General features: G+C 42.7%; 1 protein-coding gene across 3 annotated transcripts in view; it reads right to left on the reverse strand.

The window, feature by feature from the left end:
* Window positions 1–23,364, reverse strand: part of LOC147029563 (histone deacetylase 9-like) — a 560,396-nt gene that overhangs the window by 191,657 nt on the left and 345,375 nt on the right. For all 3 annotated transcript variants that reach the window (XM_085872715.1, XM_085872718.1, XM_085872716.1), the window contains one exon: window positions 12,258–12,391. In XM_085872715.1, the coding sequence (XP_085728841.1) occupies window positions 12,258–12,391 (134 nt within the window). The remainder of the gene's footprint in view (window positions 1–12,257; window positions 12,392–23,364) is intronic.

A 23,364-nucleotide genomic window follows, 5' to 3' on the forward strand; every position in this document is an offset into this window, starting at 1 on the left:
TTCTCCACAATAGACGATCTTGTTCCATGCGGCACCACTGGTAGAACTTGTCAAAAATCACCACCCAGAAGGATGATCTTGCCCCCAAAGGGAACATCAACTGAGGTGATGTCTCGCAAACATATGTCAATCGCACACACTGCATGTAGTGGCACCATTGATGCTTCATCGATGAGAATGAGAGAAAGATCCCTCAATAGCTGCGCCTGGCGAGAACTCGGTTGAATGGCACATGTACTGGTGTCTGTTATTGGAACAGGTAGTTTGAACAAACTGTGCACTGTCTGGCCACCTTGCAGAAGTGTGGCATCAATACCAGTCCACGCACATGCAGCCACCCTCTTGTGTCTGACTCTGAAAGTAGATACCAATGTATTGTACACCATAGTTTTACCACTCCCCCCTGGGCCATCAAGAAACAGGACATGCGCTGTTGGAGGAGATCCATCATCAATTGCACGTATTGCTGAAAAGATTACATCCACTAAACGCTGCTGTTCAGGACTCAGTTTCGCAATGGATTCATTAGCAAACGCACATTCCTGCAAGAGATCCACAGAATCTGTATGCGGAGTAACATCTGTCGGCTCTGGCAGTCCCAGATCTGTGCATTTAATTCCAGACTGGGCCAATATCATTTGAATGTCCGTCATAGCCATAGACTCAGAGTCCTCTCCACTGTAAGACAGTAAATAATTTTCGCACATGGCAGCTTTGAAGCGCTCCCAAAGTTCCAAAGGCCTCTGCATGCTACAGTGTGCACACAGTGTTGCAAAGAGAAAGCGCAGCTGAGATGGCATGTGGAACACAGCTGCTTCCTCCATGGTGTGTACCCATTGGCTGTCATCGGAAGGAGGTTCAAAGCAATACATAATTGATAGCAAGTCTCATGTAGCACACCATCTACTGACCTCAGGTCTTCATAACCATATGCCCCCACACATGCAATAGCAGAATGTGCAAGCAGGATAACTCTCTGTCAGCTTGGTTAACTGCATACATGCGAGAGATGATTCTGTCACCACCAAGCTTTCTGGGTGACCACTTTCTCTTGGATGACGTGAAGATGTAGTTGCATGGTACTTCATGATATAACAACTGACGCGCTTCAGCATCATGCCGGTTTAACGCAAACCATGCTATCAAGTGGCTTGTAATAGAAGCCTCCCTATTCAGAGCTTCCTCTTCATGGCCAGGTGTGAAATTCACTGAATTCTGCACAGGAAGGTGAACAGGCAGTCGTATAATTGTATGCGACTGGCCATGCAGACGGTATTCAAAAAGGCGCCAGAAAGTCTCTAGTGGACTCGCATACCTTGTGTCTCGGTAGTGCCGAATTTCATTGTGATCAAGGTGGTCATTTTCGATAACTTCGACATTCGCGCAGTCATGGCCTTTGTCGACATACTTGAAAAGGTATTTCACACTCCGTATGGATAGACATGCCTCAACATTTATGTGGGCCTGGTACTTCTGACTTAGAAACGGGTTGTACGGTACTATCCATCTGTTATCAAGATCATGCCCAGCAACACGAACAGTCTTTTCATCATCGCGGCGCCTGTAGACAGGGTAGCCATTGCCCGTAATAGCAGTTGCGTTACAGAATTTCTAAGGGTACTCTTTGGTGCACTGGCCAGCTTCCATACATACTGACTGTGGTTTGAGGGTCCCGCATGGACCATGAACCATACACGACTGCACAACATCAAAAAGCGCCGCCTGAGTCACCTTGTCAGGGATCTCAGCCGAAATCAAAGAATCAATGTCGAGCGGATTCCTAAGCTTGCTCACCTGATCAAGAATGATAAGCATGTGCGCATGGGGGAGGCCGCGTTTCTGAAATTCAATCACGTGAACATACGCAACAGGCACACCGAGGACATGTCTGTCCTTAATATCTTTCAGCAATTCCTCCAGGTGCCTCTTGAAGACTCTGGCTACCAGGTCAGGTCTATCTTGCGCATACTGGCGCGGACCCAAACTACCAATGATCTCTTGCTGTTTTGGGTTACACGTAAAAGTCAAAAAGATATCCGGCTTGCCGTATTTGCAGACTATTGCCATAGCATCCTGGTAGTTCTGCTGCATTGCTCGCGGACTGCCAGACTAAGAGGACAGAAGGATGACAACTTTACCTGGCAATACCGTCTGCGATGCACTTGCTGTGTGCATATGGTCCATCAAGCCTCTGTACTTTTCGACACGGAGGGTTGATTGATTGCGGCGCAGGAAATCAAGCCTGGAGGCCTCAGCCTTAACATAGGCATCCACCAAATACTGCTGGAATAGTTTCCCAGAGCAATGTACAGGTGAGAATGGTTCTCTGATGGCAATTCTGTATGCATAGTATTGAAGTAACGTGACTGTCTGTCGTTTAGGTGTCCGCTGAGCTTCAACATGCAGAGTACCTTGAACCCAGCCCAAATCCCTTCTTGGGAAAAGCAGGGGGTATACTGTTGGGTCACAGTTCGCAGACATGTAACTTAAGTTTGACAGTGGCCTGTCGCGGGGATAGATGACAATGTCATTGAGTACGGGGGGTGCACCGTCATCACCAACAAACACAGCTGCGACCTCGTCATGTCTTGGTTCATTATAACGGCGTTGGTCATGACCACGTTTGATGACCATGCGAACAGTCGCAAGAGGTGTCCCCGAGATGTCTGCGCTGCCAGCCACTTCACGTTCAATTTCATGCATAGGTTTATATGCTACGGCATAGGAGTTGTTGGTTTCCAGTACTCCTTGAATTATACCCATGGTACTTTCTGTGCACCCAGCATTGTGAGGATCTTGCAAACGTGTATCAAGAGCTTGGCGACCTTCCATAATGTACATTTGCCCAAACCGCGGCTTGACCCCAGGTGAGGGATGCAGCGTGCCAGCTCTGTGGTACACCTGGCCATGAATCCTGAATCAGTATGGACCTGGAGTTGCATAGTGGTGTACCGAAGCACTCATAGACGCAAAAGAAAAGGCGCTGTTGTAATACCTGATGTTGTCTCGGAAGTTCCAAGAAGCAGAGTCGCCAGATGTAAGCAGCAGCTGGAGTTCAGGTGGATATGGGGAAAGAGGTGCAAGGAGGACTTTCCCATTATGGCAACAATCAAGTTTCTCTCCAGGAAAACGAAGTGCAGCACAATGCGGGCATTGGTTGTCAAGCCCACCAACACAGAATGGTGCTACATCGACAGGCAATTCCCTCACAATGAAGATCCGCCTGCAAGTGTTAACAATTGCTGCCCGAGCACGACGCTGCCTGTCATACGCCTGCCTCCGGCGCCTTACGGCAGCATCCCCACCCCTTACCAGTCTAGGCATCTACAAAAGGAAAGCGAAAGACAAATGCAAGCAGGAACAGAAAGTGATAATTTGAAGGTAACAACGCTCGCAATAATTTGAACGTAACGATTACGTAACAACGCACACAACAGAGGTTAATAAATAATAATAAACTCTGTTGCGAGCGTTGTTACGTAATTGATTATCACAATGTAACAAAGATTTTGTTTGAGTGAATTTTTTGGTTGTTTGTCTTTTATTAGGTCGTAAGAATGAAGAAAAATGCATATCTTTCATGTCGCTAATCGTTATTAAGGAAATGACATATTTTTTGAAAAATAACAAAAAAATTGCATATTTACATAAGAAAATTGCATAAAAATGTCTTTGAACATAAATGAAACTATACAACAGCGTTGAAACATACAGGGATATGCTAATCAGAAGTAAAATATAGCATACTACATCTTCGATAAGACTGTTTATTGAAAACACATTTCTGCTCTTCATATTATTTCTGCTCTTTCTTCGGTGAAGAGGCTGGGTTTCTCGGACCAAACCCTAGACATAGTCGCCCATCATACGCTCATTATACTGGCCCTGGTAGCGCTTCTCAAATTCCATCACATCTTGGTGGAAGCGCTCACCATGCTCTTCGGAGTAGTCTCCCATATTGGATTTTAAAAAATCCAAATGGGAATGCATCGTGTGCAATTTCAGGGACATTCTGCAACCCATCTCCCTGTAGGACTTGAGAAGATTGTCGACCAGTTTGCGGTAGTTTTCTTCCTTGTTGTTACCCAAGAAGCCCTGAACAACCGCAACGAAGCTGTGCCAGGCACGTTTCTCCGGTGCCAACAACTTTTCGGAGAACTCCGGGTCCTTCATTGGCTTTTTAATTTGCGGCCCAACGAACACCCCTGCCTTTATTTTTGCCTCCGACAACTTCGGAAATACCGCTTCCAAATGCTTGAAGGCAGCGGACTCATGATCTAGTGCCTTCACAAATTGCTTTATGAGCCCCAGCTTGATGTGGAGGGGTGGCATCAAGATCTTCTCCTGCTCAACCAGCGGTTGCCACTTCACGTTCTTCTCGCCAATGACAAAGCCCGTTCTTGATGGCCAGTCCTTCGTTTCATAATGTCTTGCTGTAGCTCGGCTATCCCAGTAGCAGAGGAAACAGGGATGTTTTGTGAAGCCACCTTGCAAACCTGTCAAAAAGCCAATCATCTTAAAGTCTCCAATCACTTCCCAATCATGCTCTTCGTACTTCACCAGGCGCTGCAGGTGCTTCACATTCTCATAGCCTTCCTTTAGCTGAACAGAGTGGGCGATCAGGATGCTTGGGTACTTGTTACCATTGTGCCACAGCACCGCCTTCAAGCTTCTAGTTGAGCTGTCCACGAACAGTCGCCAGTTGCTGGGATCATACGGGAATTCAATTTCTTCAAACAAGCCGTTGATGTCGTGACAATAACACACTTTCTCATCCAGTGTGAAATACTGAGAGAATATGTCATGACGTTGTCTCTGTTTTGTTACCCGACAGTTCTCGTCCAACAACTTCCACTGTTTCAACCTGGATGTCAGTAATTCTGTTTTTGATTTGGTGAGTCCGAGGTCCCTGATAAGATCATTGAGCTCCGCTTGGTTTGGGAAATGCGGAATAGCCGGGGTATCATCTGCAACAAAGACATCGTCGTGGGCATCTTCTGTTTCGCTGCTGGAACTTGTGCAAGCATCTTTCGTGATCACTGGAGGAGGGTTGGGAACTGGAATCTCCTCACAATGCATCACCGGATGAAGAGATGATGGCAGATCGGGATAGTCGAACACATCCGTCTTTTTTCCCCTGTGGTGACATGTCACTACCTCCATACAAAAGTAGCAGTTGTTTGAGTGATCTGTTGGTTCGCACCAGATTGTTGGCATGCCAAACTTCAGTTTTCGTTTCTCCCCTCTGTACCACGACTCCAGAGTGGACCGACAGCTTCCGCAAACCACGTGTGGTGCCCAACTCTTGTCCTGGTCCCCTAATTGAACTCCAAAGTACGCCTTGTAAGCCGAACAGAAGAGGTTCCCTTCAATGATGGTGTACTTGACTGACTTGACATTCAGAAAGACTCCGCAGACATAGCAGAAGTTATCAGGATCATGCTTGCAGGAACCTCGAGCAGAAGCCATCATGAGACACTATCTTTTAATAAAAGAACAAATATAATAAGACGAGTTGAGGGGAAAGAACGGAAACAAAATGTAACATAAATCAAATGACTACTTGAATGAATCATATAAATCATACTTGAATAACCTACTTGAAAAAAAATCATATTTTTTTCAATATATTTTCCAAATCACAAAACGATCAACAGTATGCTATGTTTTACTTCTGATTAGCATATCCCTGTGTGTTTCAACGCTGTTGTATAGTTTCATTAATGTTCAAATACATTTTTCTGCAATTTTCTTATGTAAATATACAATTTTTTGTTATTTTTCAAAAAATCGGTGTCATTTCCTTAATCACGATTAGCGACATAAAATATATGCTTTTTCTTCATTCTTACGACGGAATAATAGATAAACAACCAAAAAATTCACTCAAACTTTTTTTTTGTTACATAATGTTACTTCCCAGAATAATCGATATTGGTTAATAACCTCGTTTATAGCAGTACAACATAGCTGGTAGCAGACGACAGACCGTACACGGGGAATGACAAAAATACGCATTGTGCAAAATGCAAGTGGTACTATGGAACGCCAAGACTTCCCAAACATTGTCGGCATGTCCGCGAAGTGCCACAGCAATTTCATAGGGATCGTGTAACGGCGAGCCGAGTTTTTAGTGTGAAAGCTTGGTGTTATAATAGAGATAAATACATGTGTATAATATATATATATATATATATATATATATATATATATATATATATATATATATATATATATATATAAACAGATGTTTGGTACTACAGAACTTCAACATGGATACAAACAAACATGACATTATCGTGACCTTTTGTCTATATATCTATATCTATATCTCTATATATATATATATATATATATATATATATATATATATATATATATATATATATATATATATATATATATACATACATATACAAGTGGTACTATATATATATATATATATATATATATATATATATATATATATATATATATATATATATATATATATATATATATATATATATAAACTGCACTGAACTGCACTGTTTGCCACGAAGGACTGTTGAAATATATATATATATATATATATATACATATATGCAAGTATATGTATGTACATATATATATATATATATATATATATATATATATATATATATATATATGCAAGTATATGTATGTACATATATATATATATATATATATATATATATATATATATATATATATATATATATATATATATATATATATATATATATATGAACCATTTGCTCATCCCTTAAATGAGCCATTCATATCTTTCATCACCAAATTGATCATTTATGTCACATTTATACAGCATGTAGATCTATAGTTGTATACTTATGTACAGTATAAACACGCCCCATGACCAGAATTACAGTTTGTGTCACTGTCAGTCGCTGCAGGCTGTGCAGGGTGTGAGTTTTTGCTGGGAATTGGATCAGAATCCTGAGTTTGACATTGAATAAATTCTCTGATATCCATCTCCAACATTGAATGGGCTTATTCCCATGAATAGGGATCTTTCCCAGCAATCTTTCCAAGTGAGTCAAAAACCAATTCTTACAAAAATGCAAACTTCCCTCGAGGCATAAGAAAAACGACACAATGCAGTTATGGACCTGAGGGCACTTCATTAAACTGATATATCAATCTATGGTGTATGGTGCTCAAATCTGGCTCCGGACCCATCATTTATTTTAACAATTAAAAAATTATTGCCGATGATTTTGAAGTTGATTAACGATCCTTTGGAAAATTAAAAAGTGATTAAACACTGAGGTGTTGCAAAAAAAAGTGGGCAAACACCGTTTATGCGAATTTATGCAGGACTACAGCACAGCACATCAAGAACATGCCCATATTTTGACATCTGTTGGGCTCAAGGCCATCTGACGGGCTGGTAGGCATGCCAATAGATCACCATCTGCCCGTGGTGTGGGTGCGCACCTCCACTCCAGAGATAATACATTATGTGATTGAAATATATTAATTGGTGAGAATTATTTCCATTTGGTTCCTCACCAGCACAACAATTTAGTTTGATAAATATTAACACCGAGTCGATAACCTATAGCATTATGACTGTTTCAAATAAAAAAAATAAAAAATATATATATATATATATATATATATATATATATATATATTTATATTCCACAGTGAGAATTTCAGCTTCACAAGTGTTGGAAAAAAGGACAATTTTACAAGCATGCTCAATACACATTAATATACCTCTAAACTGTAACACAACCTATCTGGACTTTATTGGAACTCATGTACTGAACTGCACTGTTTGCCATGAAGGACTGTTGAAATAAATATTGCAATTAAAAGAAACCTCAAGATTTCCTGTTTATGACAGATTTGCCCATTTCCTTGAGCAGATTCCACATGGCTGCGGTCTACAATCATGGAATAGCGGTGAAAGAGAAAGTGAAAGGAAAATGTGCAACAAAGTAAAAATAAGTGTAAAATGAAAAGAGATTGCCTTACCTGTAAAAAATGGGAGATGAAGATGGAGGGATGTTCAATGAAGTTCAAAGCACTATGTACAGGGAACATGGCCATACAAAACTGCACTAAGCTAATACTAAACAAAAACACAAATTATGTCATGTTGGTAGCAAAGAGGTATGATGGATGGACATTAGTGACATGTTCGCAAGAAGTTTTGAACAGATTCCAGTGCATGTTTAATACAACCAAATGAAGGGGAAGAGAAGTCTTTTGTTTTGTTAAATATGTATGGTTTTGGAGGAGCCAAAAGGGGAAAATAAAATTTCGAAAGAGAAAAGGAGGAAGGATGATAAGACAGAGAAATTGAGGTCAGGGAGTATGTGAGGAGTGTGAAAGAAAGAGAAGTTTTGGAGTGGATAAGAGTAAAGTGGGGGAAGGGGCATGTATGGACCATGAGGTGGTCCATTCCTCCATATTTGTACAGTAATAAATTGGTGATCCATTATAAGAAAGCAGATGCTTAAAATTTGAAGCAACTAGTTTTGATAATGCAACTGAAACAAATAAAAACATAAACAAGTACTGATACATTCAAAGTACACCTCCCCCATGCCCAGTAAATAACAAATCCTCCAGTGCGCGACATCGCCGGGGCGCCTACGGTGCCCAACGTTGCCGCCTTGCGGCACATGGAGTCGGAATTGGGAGGGAGCGGTGTACAATAAAACGATGTGATGAAATGAATAGGTTAATGGTAATTCCATTTCTAACTACCAAGGCTTCAGCACAAATGTAGCACAATCTCCAAGGCCAACCTCTTTACAATCATAGTTTTAACACCAATCCTACTTGGCACCATAATCCTCACTTACATTGTTTGTTACATCTTGATAAGGAGCCATCATTCGCACTTTCACAAAATATTCACAGCCCAAACCCTCCCCAGAAACTTCAGGATGTACCCGTATTTCCAGTAACCACTTGCTCACTAAACTTCCAACTCCAGGTGGACGACACACCTCAACTCTTGTTCCTTGCTGCTCCCGTTTGTGATGTCCAGAGGCCGTCCTATCCGACTCTTCTCTCCTCGGCACCACCACTACATGTCATGAGGCGTACCACCTCTCTCATGTCATCCACTATCGTTTTCATCGTCTGTATTACCCCAATTAACCCTTCCAAACCCAACCTTCCTAATTGCAGGTTGCTGTCTTACCCCCTCTCTTTTCTCTCCTCTTTTCCTGTTTGTTTATACCCTTACTTATTTTGTCTAATTGTTGCCTCACTGCCCCAATGTCAGTTCATACCCCTTGTTCAACCTTGCTCTTCTATGAATCTCAATATTGCAAAGAGAAAAATAGGGAAAACCTGTCCACAGGATTTTCACAGAATTACATCAAAGTAGAACGGGTGATAACTTCAATGGCAAAGTGGTGGAAGCAATGCAGCACAGGTAATGTTTAACAAGCTCAATAATTCAACAGGTTTGAACATGCTCTTTTGCCACCTTTGCCCAAAAAGTATGACTGCTCCAGGTCTGGCACTCACATTAAATGGCCAATGAAAAGGTGAGCATCAATAAGATGTCATGTGTAACCAACCTTCCTGAACACTTCTGGCCACAACAAAATACTAACACTCCATTGTAAGGAAATATTATCTCTGGAGTATATGGAAACCGTTTCAATATCCTTCTATTGATTCAGATTTTCCTTACTTCTTTCAACAGATTTCATGTCGGTGCGAAATACAATAATGTCAATAAAGAGAGCAAAAAGGTTCAGCTAATGGACAGGAAGTATGTTTGGGAGAGGGCTCCATTGAGGGTAAACCATGTAGAGATCTCTATCCAATCATCACTTGAGTTCCATCTCCATTAACTCCACTGGCATCATTTTTGCCAGTAAACAGATTAATTGCTCATGTTGTGACCATGGCTTGAGCACGTGAGTATTGCACTTATCCCGTCTGTGTGTTTGCTTGTTTGTTGGCAGAATAACTGGACAATGAGGGCAGCTGGAATCGCCAAATGTGGCACAGAGCTTCATCCTGTGAATGCCTCAGAGAAGTTCAACTTTAGTCTCACATGGAAAAATATAAAATAAAAATTAGTGCAGGACTATATTAACTCACACCGTGGCCATGCAACAGGATAGGTTAGCACCCCAAGGGCAGCATTACACTCTGAGAGTTGTGTGCTTCCATGTTTGCAGTTTTGTGTTCCAATATCCATCATCATCGTTTGTTCTTGGAAACTCTGAGTGAAGGCCAATGTACAATGCAGTAGCATTAACGAATGGATATAGGTTTTCATTCATGAATAGCCTAATTATCTGTTGTAACTACGAGTAAAAGAAATACTTCCAGTACCAGTAGAAGTGATTGCTCCAACTTAAAAAATAGGTCTTTAAAATTGTTGGCATTACAATTGATGAGTGGTCTGTTATAAGCTGGAGGGAAATTTTTGGGGGGAGGGGGATGGGAGCAGGGAAAGTGGTAGTGAGGGGGGTGGGAGTTCACATCTGTAACGTGTTTATGCATGATTTCACATGTAGAGCTTTGCATCAAGGTTTGGGCTCATAGATTGCAGCAGAAAGGAATTTGCAATTTTTTTCAGTTACTGACATCAATTATTCAAGGTCAGTATCTGCAGGAATTATTAACTCAAAGTCTTTTGTGTAAGAACTGCGACCGTCAATGGTGGAACGTATTAATAGCATCACTGATGCCAATCCATTGTGGCATCACCGATGCCAATCTATTGTTCAGGATCTGCTGTTGAGATTATGTCTGGAGCAGAGACACCGTGGAAATGATTAGAACCTTTAAAATCGAATGCAAGTGCAATTCTGCAAGTACTCATGTGACAGAAGTTTAAAACGACCGAGTGATCCAACAGTGATAAATGACAAGAGTCTGCCCAAGGGCATGAAATGTCTACACAATCGCATGTCACATCATGGGCACAGTCTCAGAGGACAGAAAGATGGCACAGAAAGTAAAAACATGAGCAAAGGCTGAGATTATTTGTTGCAACTTGACACTTTAAATCAGCAACCTCGTACTGGCAAGTAGCATCCCATTCCAGTGGGCCAAGTTCAAGTAGTGATATTGGGGTGACTCGAGAAGTTATGCATCATGAGTGGCCATTGTGCTATGGCCAACACTCATGAAGAGGGCCATACCTGTGAGAACCTGAGGCATTTGCAAGCCGAGATTTTGTGGTGCTGTGGATGATGTTGCCGGTAGCAGTGCCCAGGTGGTTGAGTGCTGTCTCTCACCAGGCATTTCAATACATCATGCTGGATGAATCATGAGCCAAAGATCACCCAATTCCCGCCCTCTCACACTCTCTCTCTCTCTCTCTCTCTCTCTCTCTCTCTCTCTCTCTCTCTCTCTCTCTCTCTCTCTCTCTCTCTCTCTCTCTCTCTGCCTGCTTCAGTGCTAAGTCAATATCTGCTGTGTGCATCGCATGGCCAAAATTAGAGAAAGGACAGTGCCCTGCTGAACCAATTCCTTCTTTTGTTTGTGTTGGCCGCAGCCTAATCAACTGATATACGATTGTTATTTAAAGAGGGTTCTGCACGTATTCCGGGGTTGTAACACATAGATTCACTGTGCAAGTCTGCATTTATGAAGTAATTTGTTTTGTATAATTGGACTGGCCCCATGCTCTGCTTTGTGCACATCGACATTCATAAACATGATCATCAAATTACAATGCACCCATAATTATAAAAAAACAGACTGACATATTGCTGCCATATTTGTTCCGCAGCATACCAACCGACACCTGTGTTCGCAGGATGAGGATGTTCGTGATGTGTTGTATTAAAAGTCGAGACAAAGAGGCGGAGGAATGAAATTTTTTGAAAGGCCCACCCAGTTAAAGCAGGAAGCACGCGCTGTGCTAATCTCAAGATACCGACACTATCTCTCGTCAAGGATAAATCTGTCAGCAGGCAGATCTGGGTGAATCAGGTGTGTGGATGGACATCGCCCATGCTGTTAAACCCTCTCTTTGCAAAATATATATTTCTTTAAAGGTTTGCCAAATACCCCAAAAATGATCTTAGCTTTATTCAAAAATAAATAAATAAAGTGCAACACGAGGATAACAAATCTCAAGTTTATGACCCATATAAATGAATCTGTGTCAAAAAGGGAATTCAAAGAACAGTCTGGTGAGAAGAGTGACTGGCAGGTGCAAGTTCTCCAGTCAAAATATTTGCTACGCTTCATGTCTCAGGAGAACAGCTGGATTTCAGCAAACGCACATTCAGGCTTACCTCGCACTTGTTGAGCAGTCCAGTTTCCTGCAGGCGTGACCAGATGCTCTGTATGCGGCCTGTGTGCTCAGGGTGATTGTTTATGTCTCCACAAACGCACTGGTGCTTCAGCATGAGGACATCATACACAAGACCTGTAAGCGTACGATGATGTCGGTGAGATCAAGCAAGAAAAGCAGAGCCAACTGTCTATTAGCATCCCATGATTAATGTGATGTTTAGCAACTTCGGGCTGTGTTATTCTTGCATTATATCTGTCTCATGTTACACCAATGCTTTTCAAAAAAAAAAAAAAGGCTTTGGAAAGTAGGTTTTATTCGCAGTTTCATTTTGTTTGTTATTACTATTGCCATGGATTGCCTAATGTTTACATCAGTCGGCAGTGAATACAGTTTAATACTCAGACTGAGATTAATCGGACTTTAAATCCCGAAAACAGCCCCGTACCCCCATCTTGGTCTCGCACCAAGGTTGTGCAAGCACAGGTCAGAAGAATCTTCTTGCTCATAAGCCACGGCATGCCCCTCAGAAGACATCAGTCCGTCGCAATTTCATGAGAAGGAATGGCTTGTATTTAAATATGGTAAATGAAATGTTAACATCTGAAAGAATCTTTTCTTTAAATCGCAAGAAAATGATGAATTTTAAGATACATGAGTCGAAGTTTGTTTCACCAAAAACCTCTATTCCTTGAGTATTAATTTAACTTGATTATAAAATGTGATTGGGCTGACAGGATAGCTCACAGGTAGGAGCATACTCACCCTCTGAGCCGTCTCGGTTGGGTCCAATCGCCAACCCAACTGAAGACTATCACCCTGGTGATTCATAGGCAAGGTGTTGCATCAGTAAATGCGTCATCCTTTACAATGACATTGAGTAGGGTGTCAAATCGACAATGTATTTGCTGGTGGTATTGAAGATCCCACAACTACTTTCTTCAGAGGACACACACACACACACACACACACACACACACACACACACACACACACACACACACACACACACACACACACACACACACACACACACACACACACACACACACACACACACACACACACACACACACACACACTCGTGGTCAGCCTGCGGCTGCTGTTTGCGTCATTGATTAGGGACACAGCTATGCCGCCTCTGCAGTGCCCCTATTACCAGTGCACTGGTGCTCATTTCGCCGACCGCAGAAAGATGACAGGCTGAGTCAACTCCAGCTGGTGCTAATTCATAGCTGATGGAGCTCAAGCTCAGGACCCTAGGATCCCAAGCCAGCCACCCTAATGACTAAGCCAACACCAGGCTTTAAGGGGAGAACATTATGTGCCAACAAAGTGTCTTAAATTCCAAATTCCAGCCAAAACCTGCAACAGTACCCTTTAACAGAGTGATAAACTGTCTGAGGTTAGTTCTCAGGCAGAAATATTCATGACTATTCATAAACATGCTGACCCACTTCGAAGAGTGTGGGCATACAATGACCGAGAGTCTCTCTCTATCGAGTGCAGCCTGTGGCTGCTGGTTGCGTTATTGCTTGGGATGCGGCTATGCCGCTGATGCAGTGTCCCCCTTACCAGTACACTGGTGCTCATTTTGCCGACCTCAGAAGGATGACAGGCTGAGTCAACCTCCTGGTGTATTTTAATTCAGCGGCCAATGGGGCTTGAACTCAGGACTCTTAGTGGGGAAACTTAGCTAAATATAGCACAACAATTGTGCATTTTGTGAGGAAAGCACCAAATTTGGCACACTAGTAACCCATCATATTATGAACAGATTTGGATATTGGGCCATCTCAAATTCAGCCGCTGATGGCTGTGGCAGCCATTTTCCACTGCCATCAAAAATTTTGAGATGGCCCAATATCCAAATCTGTTCATAATATGATAGGCTACTGGTGTGCCAAATTTGGTGCTTTCCTCACAAAATGCACAATTGTTATGCTAAGTTGCCCCACTATTTAGGATCCCAAGCCGCCACCCTATCCACTAAGCCAACACCAGGCTTCGACCAAGAGTGAATATTTATTAACATATTGAATGCCTAAGCCAAATGTTTTGTCGGCATACAGATTGAAGAGGAAAGGAAGATCTATTTCTTTATTCATGTTGATTCGTATGTTGATTTGGGGAAATTAAATGGAAGACGAACTTTTCACTAACTTTTAAGCTAATATAAATGATCAAAACTGAATGGCCTTCAGGTTAATGTTATCAAAACTCTATTCAGCTGATTGGAAGAATGCTGTTCAGTCAAACTGTTTATCTTATATAATTTGACTTATTGTGGATGAGCTTCTGAAAGTGCTTTGAGACTTATCGAGATTCATTTAATCATATCTTCATCTTTATGGGACTCCGGTCCATTTGAGGGTTTATCAGCGTTTGTTTTCAAAATACCAATTCAAATTTATTACGAGATAATTCCCTAAACTATGTGCAGCCTGAAACATGGAAAAGCAGGAGAAATCTATACTTGTGGCATAGCAGTGCAGGTCAAGTATGAGGTCATGTCTGTGGAATCATGTTGCAGGACGGATGATCCTCTTTACCCCCATCAGGTGCATCATGTTGCTGAGACAGTTACATTGGCTCGGGGCCACAATCCTAGACGGGTCACCACTCCGATACACCACACTCGAAAATCTCCCCCCCCCTCCCCCCAGCAAGCTGGTACTCATTCTGCCAATCTCAGAAGGAAGACAGGCTGAGTGAACTCGCCCGGTGTTATTTTGACACGGCTGGGGCTTGAACTCAGGACCTTAAGATCCTAAGCGAACCGCCTTAACCGTTAACTCACCATCAGGCATCATGTTGTATGGGTGATGAAACATTTGTGCAAATTTTTCTCATTGTGTCTCGAGAAAGTGGTGTTTGTTACCTTCGCATTCTGCGAAAGGTTATGTTTTGGTCGGCGTGTATTTATTTATTTATTTATTTATTTGTAATCTTGTGATTCGTATAACTCAAAAAGTATAAAACCGAATTGCATGAAATTTGGTGGGATGATTGGTTATTAGCCAGGAAGCATTCGATTAGATTTTGGGATCGTTCGGGTCAAAGGTCAAGGTCACGAAAAGGTCAAAATCGTCTTTTTACGATAAAACGGTCAATTTTTATTCAATTTGCATGCAACTAACGCCAAAATGTTCAGAATTTAACGCCTCATCTTGTGATATGCAATATGACACAATGACGCCCATACTCTTGTTACCGGTTAGGGGTCAAAGGTCAGGGGGGTCACGACCTTGAAAAATATGCGTTTTTTGTCATAACGCGGTCAATTCTTGTCCGCTTTACATGAACCCAGCACCAAAATGTTCAGAATTTAATGCCCAATCTTGTGACACAATGACGTCATAACACATGTCACCGGTTGGGGTAAAATGTCAGAGGGGGGGGGTCACGCCCTTGAAAAATATGCGGTTTTTGTCATAACGCGGTCAATTCTTGTCCGCTTTACATGAACCCAGCACCAAAATGTTCAAAATTTAATGCCCAATCTTGTGACACAATGACGTCATAACACATGTCACCGGTTGGGGTAAAATGTCAGGGGGGGGGGTCACGCCCTTGAAAAATATGCGGTTTTCGGCATAACTCAGTCAATTCTTATTCGATTTGCATAAAACCAGCATCAAACGAGATTACCTTCTCTTGTTGAAACGTTGTATTCACCGAGCTTGCAAGTGAAGACTCGCCAAAACGACGTGAGTTGATTGTTGTTTAGTCCGTAGCCCCCGAAAGTCGGGGGGGGGGTCATGACATTATACATATGTGGTTTGTGTCATAAGACCATTCATATGAAACCAGTTCCCCACACTCATACCAAGAACAAAAAAGTAGTGGCGGCGAAGGTATGTGCTCTATGAGTGCCCGTTCTAGTTTCAAAGTTTGTTCCTTGGAACATTACTCTTAATGCTGAAATAACATCGTTTCAAATTAAAATGCATCAAATTGATTCATTTATCAGTTTTTGCTAAAACAGTGGATGCCCAATTGACAGTTCGGTTGTGCATGAAAGATTCGTTTACTATTCACCAAAGTGGAAACTCATGAGCTTATTCCTTAAACAATTTACAACATTGCACTTTAGACTATTGGCAGGAAAATAAAAGGGAAAGTATAAAAAAAACAGAAAAGATAAAGAGATCTCATTTTTCAACAGATTACAATACGTTGCTCATGTAGATATATTATTCTGGATGTAGTGGCTCAAAAATTACCGCTCCCTGTTTGAGTCATTTAGTGCCGCAGAACCAATTAATCACAAGGCTGCGTGACAATGTGTTCCATCAGTGACATGATATTGATAAATAATCTTGACTGCTCATTTTTTCTGAACTTTGATTTGTGTGCCTTTGAATATTTCCTAACATTTCAGTTGCACACAAGCAACATTTATTATCAACAGTATCCACAAAAGTGAAAATTATATATTTACGAAGTAACCAAGAAGGGCACTTGGTGCAGTGCACTGGTTACAGAGGTGCTCACCAGGTTGAACAGTTTATGTTTTGTATCCCACCGAGAAGCCGAGTTGACATCGGTACCTTAAGGCCGAGGTCACATTTGCCACGGCTGCCGTGGGGTCTCCAAAATCTACAGCCACTAGCAATTATACGGCAGCCGCAGTATTTCCACGGTCACACAGTGTAGCAGTCACATATGTTTTTATTTTTCGGGGAGCCGCACGGCGTATTTATAAATTGTGGAGACCGAAAATGTGGGGGTGCCGTATGGTCTTTGATTTGATGTCGCACAGTGACCTTAGGGCGTTACCTGCGGCGGCCATAGAATTTTCAAGGCAGATGCAAGGTGCCCGCAAGGCGACTGCAAGGCGACCGCAGGGGGGCCCTAAGGCGAACGTGCGGCCAGATGGACGGTAACGAGTGGGTTCATTTATTTATTTATTTTTACCAGTTTTTTTTTTTCGGCTTGTCGAATTGCTACGGCGAACGTAGAAATGAAAAAAGTTATAACTCCGCGTTATAATTCCACGGCGACCATACGGCCTGTAAAATATAGCCATACGGTGTAGGGCCACCCTGAGGCCACCTCAGAAACTCTGCGGCCGCCGCACGTTTCTGTCAATTCAGAGGGCGTACGGCCGCCGTATCCTCGCCGTGGAGAAAATGTGACTTCGGCCGAACCGAAATCGAATCGGCTTGTTCTTGTCACCAAACCAACTCATCCACAACGTTTTCTCATATAATCTGTCCACAACATTTTGAAATATCATGCTACATAATTATCGTTTTTGGCCGAATCTCTAAATGGTAAAGAATCGCTTAAACATTTTAAAATTATCGTATCTTCACCAAAATCGAACCAATTCGTCCACGTTACATACCGAGAAAGCCCATTAAGTTTCGTCAAAATCCGTCCATCACCTTTTGGAGCTATCCTGTTCACAGACAAACAGACAGACAGGGGCGAAAACATAACCTCCGTCCACCTTCTGTGGCGGAGGCAACAATTGCTTTGTAGCTGGCGATGCTTATTAATTTCTCGTATATTTTGTCCGACAGAAACTGTGATTCATGGAAAACGTTGACACAAACGTTCACATGTGTTATACTGAATCGAGTATGGCATTCAGTCATCATTTCACCAACATATTGTTCGGTTGTGGTGAGAACTGTGATGAAAAAGATGCCTTCGCGTGAAACAATTGTACAGCGTCTGCGTGAGAGGACTGCTTTTTCTCTGGTTTCAAACTGGCTGCAATCGAGCATGCTCAACCAACCACAGCGCCCATCATGAGGCAGAAAACCCCTTCAAAGGCGACATCATCCAAGGGTAATTTCCAAAGAGTCTCGTATCCACAGGAATGCTCGAGCCAACTGCTGCATGCTGTTTTCTACAACCTGCAGTCCAAGCACATTTGTTTGAAATGCAAAAGATCCTGAGTTGCCGACATCCTTTTTGTACAACACAACGTGTATTGTTCACCCTGCCTAGTTGAAACAACAACCTAATTGATGCATTCATTTTGTGTACACAACTTTAGAAATTACCGTTTGTTGATTGATGAATATATGAAACAATATTCGAACCGTGGCTCAGTTTCCAACGCAATGTTTCTTGTCACAGTGTTTTTCCTAACATCATGGATGGAATTTGGACAAAGATTAAGGCTGAGAATATATATTTTTGGCTTCCAAATAATTTACATATGCCAAGATTCATTCCGTTCATTTGCTTTGTTTTAACTTCTCTTAGTTTGCTTCAACACTAAACATAAACCTGGTGTTTGCTTAGTGGTTGGGTGGCTGCCTTGGGATCCTAGAGTCCTGAGTTTGAGCCCCGTTGGCTGCTGAGTTAAGACCAGGTGGGATTGACTCAGCCTGTCATCCTTCTGAAGTTGATGAAATGAGTACCAGCGTACCGCTATAGGGGCACAGCATCAGTGGCATTGACCCAACAAAATGACAGATCCTTGGCAGCCAAGCGGCCATATGCAAGAAGAGGAATTCTCTGCATTCGAACCTTTTTATTTTGCCAAAACGAAGTTTTTGCAAGATATGTTAGTCAGCTTGTATGTTTTTTTTTTTTTCTGTCTGTAACCACGAATAAAAAATTCTGCAGAGCACAGTTATGATTGGAAATTTTTGTAACTTCGCATATCAGAGGCCTATAGAGGTCCCTTTCAGCGCATAGAATTTTGAAGGTCAAGGTCAAAGGTCAAGGTCACTGTGGCAAATCAGGGGAGTCGACGAAACCCTTATTTTTTGAGTAATTTTGATCGGATCGTCTTCAAACTTCATGGGAATATAGTTCATGGTCTGGCGCTCAGCTGATTAATTTTTGGTGGCGATTGGCCTTGACCTTCATGGTTAGCGCCTAAGGTCAAACATATTTGACCCCAAGGTCAAATTTTCAAGTTTTAGGAACCATATCGTGTAGTACCTCAAATTGAACACCTCGATGAGTGCTTTCGAGATATGTCAAGCTTGAGACATTATGACGTCATTTGGTGACGTTATGAGGCAAACGCATATTTTTCATGGTTACTCTGTAGAACGATTCTCATCGGAATCTCTTGTAGGCAGATATTCCTCAAGGAGTCGCTCCTGGTGGATAGCAGCTCTGTTCACCTCAGTGTGACCTTAAAGAAGTCACACGTAGTCACCTTTTGGCAAGATACGGTTTATTTTTTCACTGTCATTATGAAACATGAACATGAAACAAACCAGCCAAGTTATTCACTTTATACAAAGAATATTCATGTCTTCTAAGAATATGACATATGAAAAAGGGCAGATTATATTTGACATTGCATATGAAGCAGGACAATATCGGAGATGAATTTCAGATTGAAAAGAGGACATGTGACATGTTCTTATCAATGAAGTAATATCTCTATCTCTATCTCTATCTCTATCTCTATCTCTATCTCTATCTCTATCTCTATCTCTATCTCTATCTCTCTCTCTCTCTCTCTCTCTCTCTCTCTCTCTCTCTCTCTCTCTCTCTCTCTCTCTCTCTCTCTCTCTCTCTCTCTCTCTCTCTCCCCCCCTCTTCTTATGCCATTCCCCATTAAGTTGGGGTCGGTGGCTAATTGCACGTGTTTGCTCAGCCCAGGTGTTTTTTTTTTTTGAACCGCTTGGCCACGGCTGATGTTTGACTGAAGTTTACAGATATTTCTGGAATTTAGCCAGGGGGCTGGCGCTTATTTTCCCGACTCTTCCTTGAAGGATATTGTGGGATCTTTAACGTCCAACCAGCTAATGCCAACAGTGGAGTCCTCATCTTGACATCCAACTGAAGGATGGCACACTTTGTGATGTCCACCAAGTGCCTGTGAAGCACGAATCAGACCGTTTGTCGTCAATACGTTACATCTGCACCACCTTGCCAGCCAAATTAATCAAGTACTAATTATGATTAATATGGTCTCCAGTTTGAGTCATTCACTAAATAGGAATAAGAAGAGGAAGTTGAAGCGGAGGTGGGGAATAAAACAGAAGAAGCAACAGCAGAGGAAATATGAAGTTATTGGCAAAAAAAAAACAAAGAAACTTTCCAGTGTTAAACTCACACGGATTTCTCAGTTTGTAAGTGATTTATTTACGATGATATAACCAGGGCTGACAGGATGGCCGAAAGGTATGCATACTCATCTCGAAGCTGTCTAGCCTGGGTTTGTATCCCAACCCAGCTAGAAACTGTCATCTGGTGTTTCACAGGCAAGGTGATCTATCAATTTATCAATATCCCTTGGATGGATGTTAAACAGGTATCCCGTCTACCAGCATTTGTTTGTGGATGTTAAAGATCCCATGGTGTCCATTTCGAAGAGTCGGCGAGCTGTCACCGGCACCATGAACAAATTACAAATTCCCGCCCGAACCAGCAGAGGGCACAGCCGCACCCTTAGCCCATGATGCTGCTCCGCAGCCTTGTGTTGCATACGACTGAATAAGGAGAAGAGTGATACGTCCTTCAGTAAAGCTCAGAAAGGAGACATGCACACCTGGCTTATTTTACCAAAGACATGAGGTATTCATCATCCACAGGTGAATGACAATAAGACAGTCGTGTTGATGCTCTTCACCAACAGCTGAAGTGAAGCCCAAGACAGAGGGTGGTGGACAAACAATGGGTGTAGGGAGGAATGAGGGCAAGGAGAAGGTGCATGGGGTGGACAAGATGGATACAGAAAGAAATTCAGGAGGGAAAACTGGAAATTTGGAAGGAGGAGGGATTGAGGTTGGGAGAACAAGGGTAGAAAAGATCATGGTTTTGGATTGGGGTTGATCTGAGATGGTGGTGAACAAGTCCTGGTGGGAAGAGTGAGATTGAAGAGGATGTGAAAGTTGGTTTCACAAGTTGGAAGAAAGAAGAACAATTAGTTGAGGTGAGCAATAATCATGAATTTAGGTAGTTACACCAGAAGAGGGTTGATGGTGGACCATATGTGCCCTGCAAAAACCTGGGGTGGGGGGGGGGAGGTGGGACAAGGCACAGAAAGAACAGAGGGTGCAAGACCAGAAAGGAGGTGGCAGCAGAAGACAGAAGCCACCGACCTGTCTGTGATGTGAAGTGATAGGTCCATCGACTCAGCTTCATCGTGGTATATTCCAATGATCTTGAAGGTCTTGGTTTCCACAATGTCAACGAAGCAAGATGTGATGTAGGGGAGCCAGTCCAGAGGGGAGAGCAGTGCTCCATCAAGCTGCAGATGAAGGCCTTGTATGTGGATAGTTGAGGTGTGACAAGGAAGGACTTTATGCCTGGTGTTGGCTAACTGGTCAGGGTGGCGGGCTTGGGATCCTCGGGTCCTGAGTTCAAATCTCGCTCAGCTGTTGAATTAATACCAGGTGCCTGCTTGCTTGTATGCTGTGTCGGAGAGGCGACCCGTCCTGGATTGTGCCCAATCGCCAAGGAGACTGCTTTGGCAGCACCAACGTTCTGCACAGAGTATGGTCCCAATGGATGGATGGGAAGGAAGGACTTTGTACAACAGAGGCTGCCCAGTCGGTGGCTGGCTTTGGAAGCCAACTTTGAAACGTGGTAATTAAACAAGTTGCGATTCAATTTCTGGATGTCTATTCTTGGGCAGTTTCCTGTTCGTTTATCCCCCCCCCCACCCCCCAACAACAAACCACAAATGCATGCAGCAGAAAACTGAGATGAAGTGATGTGGATCTCGGATTCTGCGTGTTGGAGTACACAAAAAAAAGAGGCATAAAATGCAACAAATAATTAAACCAATTAATTTTATGTAGCATTTTGCTTTTAGACACTGTCGAAAATTTACAAGTGAATGTTGCGTGCACAGTGTTTACGATGGTATACCTATTATTCGAGATGGAAGGAATAATTGTTTATTATGTCGATGCTTGCAATGTTAAATGGTGGTAATTACCCTCACCAAAGGAGAGGGCATTGCATTCGGGGTCTGTTTGTTCCTTGGCGAAAGTATTTTTCCAAGTACGTTGATCTGCATTGTGTCTGTTGGTCTGTCTGTTTGTCTGCTTGTCACACGATTTTTGTCCACAGTTTTCAAGCAATCGTTTTAAAACATTTTGTGTATGTTGGTGACCGGCCAAAGAGAGCAATGCACATTTTTGGTCAGGATGCGAATCTGGATCCGGATACTGGAATTCTTAAGTTGATTCTACAGCAATGAGAAATTGGGACAAAAAACGATATAGAGCATGATATCTCAAAAAGTTAGGGACAAATTTGGATGACACTTGGTGAAGAGAGTGGGTGTGTAACAAGGACTAATTGATTCAATTTTGGAGAAGATCTGAATCTGGATCCGGATGCCAATAATTTTTCAGTGATTCTTCAGCACTGCCAGATGGGTCAGGTCAGGTCAGGTCAGGTATGGGAGCATGCGACGGAGCAGTGTGTCGCTGCATCCAATTTCCGCCGGTACTCCAGGGGCTTCCGTCTGGCCACCCCCCAGGTAGATGCTTGGCCCATCCCCATCTCCTTGAGATGGTGATCAATCTGCCGCAACTACGAGGCACGTGGTCTGCCCATTTGCTTCCTCCACTCGCAAGGCTCCCTCGCTGAGAGATTCTGGTGAGCAGGATCAGCGTAACGAAAATGAGCCACATGTCCATGCAGATGCAGCTGATGCCCCCGGACTATGCAGGCAACAGATCTTATTAAGAAGATGCACGTTGGACACAAAGTCCAACCAGTGATAGCCAAGGATTCTCCAAAGAGACCTGGTATCAAAGGAATTAAGTATCCATCTCAGATCACTGGTCAGAGTCCAAGTCTCACATCCGTCGAGTAAGCCTGGAAGCACCAAGGACCTGAAGATTCCGTCGCAAAGGTACCGACAGCGCCACACCCCATGATCCAGTGAATCCATGACTCTCCAGGCCCGACCCAGACGTCTATTAAATTCTGGCTCACAACCATGAGAAATACGAACATCACTGGCAAGGCAAGTGAATCTCTCTGTGACCTCAATCTCCTCAGCACAAACAGGTACATACAAGAGAGCAGCATCCAATATGTCAAAGAAAGCCTGGATCATAGTTTTTACCCAGGAAACCAGTAATCACCGCGGCTCCGACTCCTCATTCAGCACCTCAAGGGCCCCAAATGGATATCCAGAGTCTCCACAAAGACGACTG

Source organism: Eptatretus burgeri, chromosome 3, assembly GCF_056783735.1.
Source record: "Eptatretus burgeri isolate ZD-2024b chromosome 3, Ebu_testis_v1, whole genome shotgun sequence".
In the NCBI taxonomy this organism is placed as follows: Eukaryota; Metazoa; Chordata; class Myxini; order Myxiniformes; family Myxinidae; genus Eptatretus; species Eptatretus burgeri.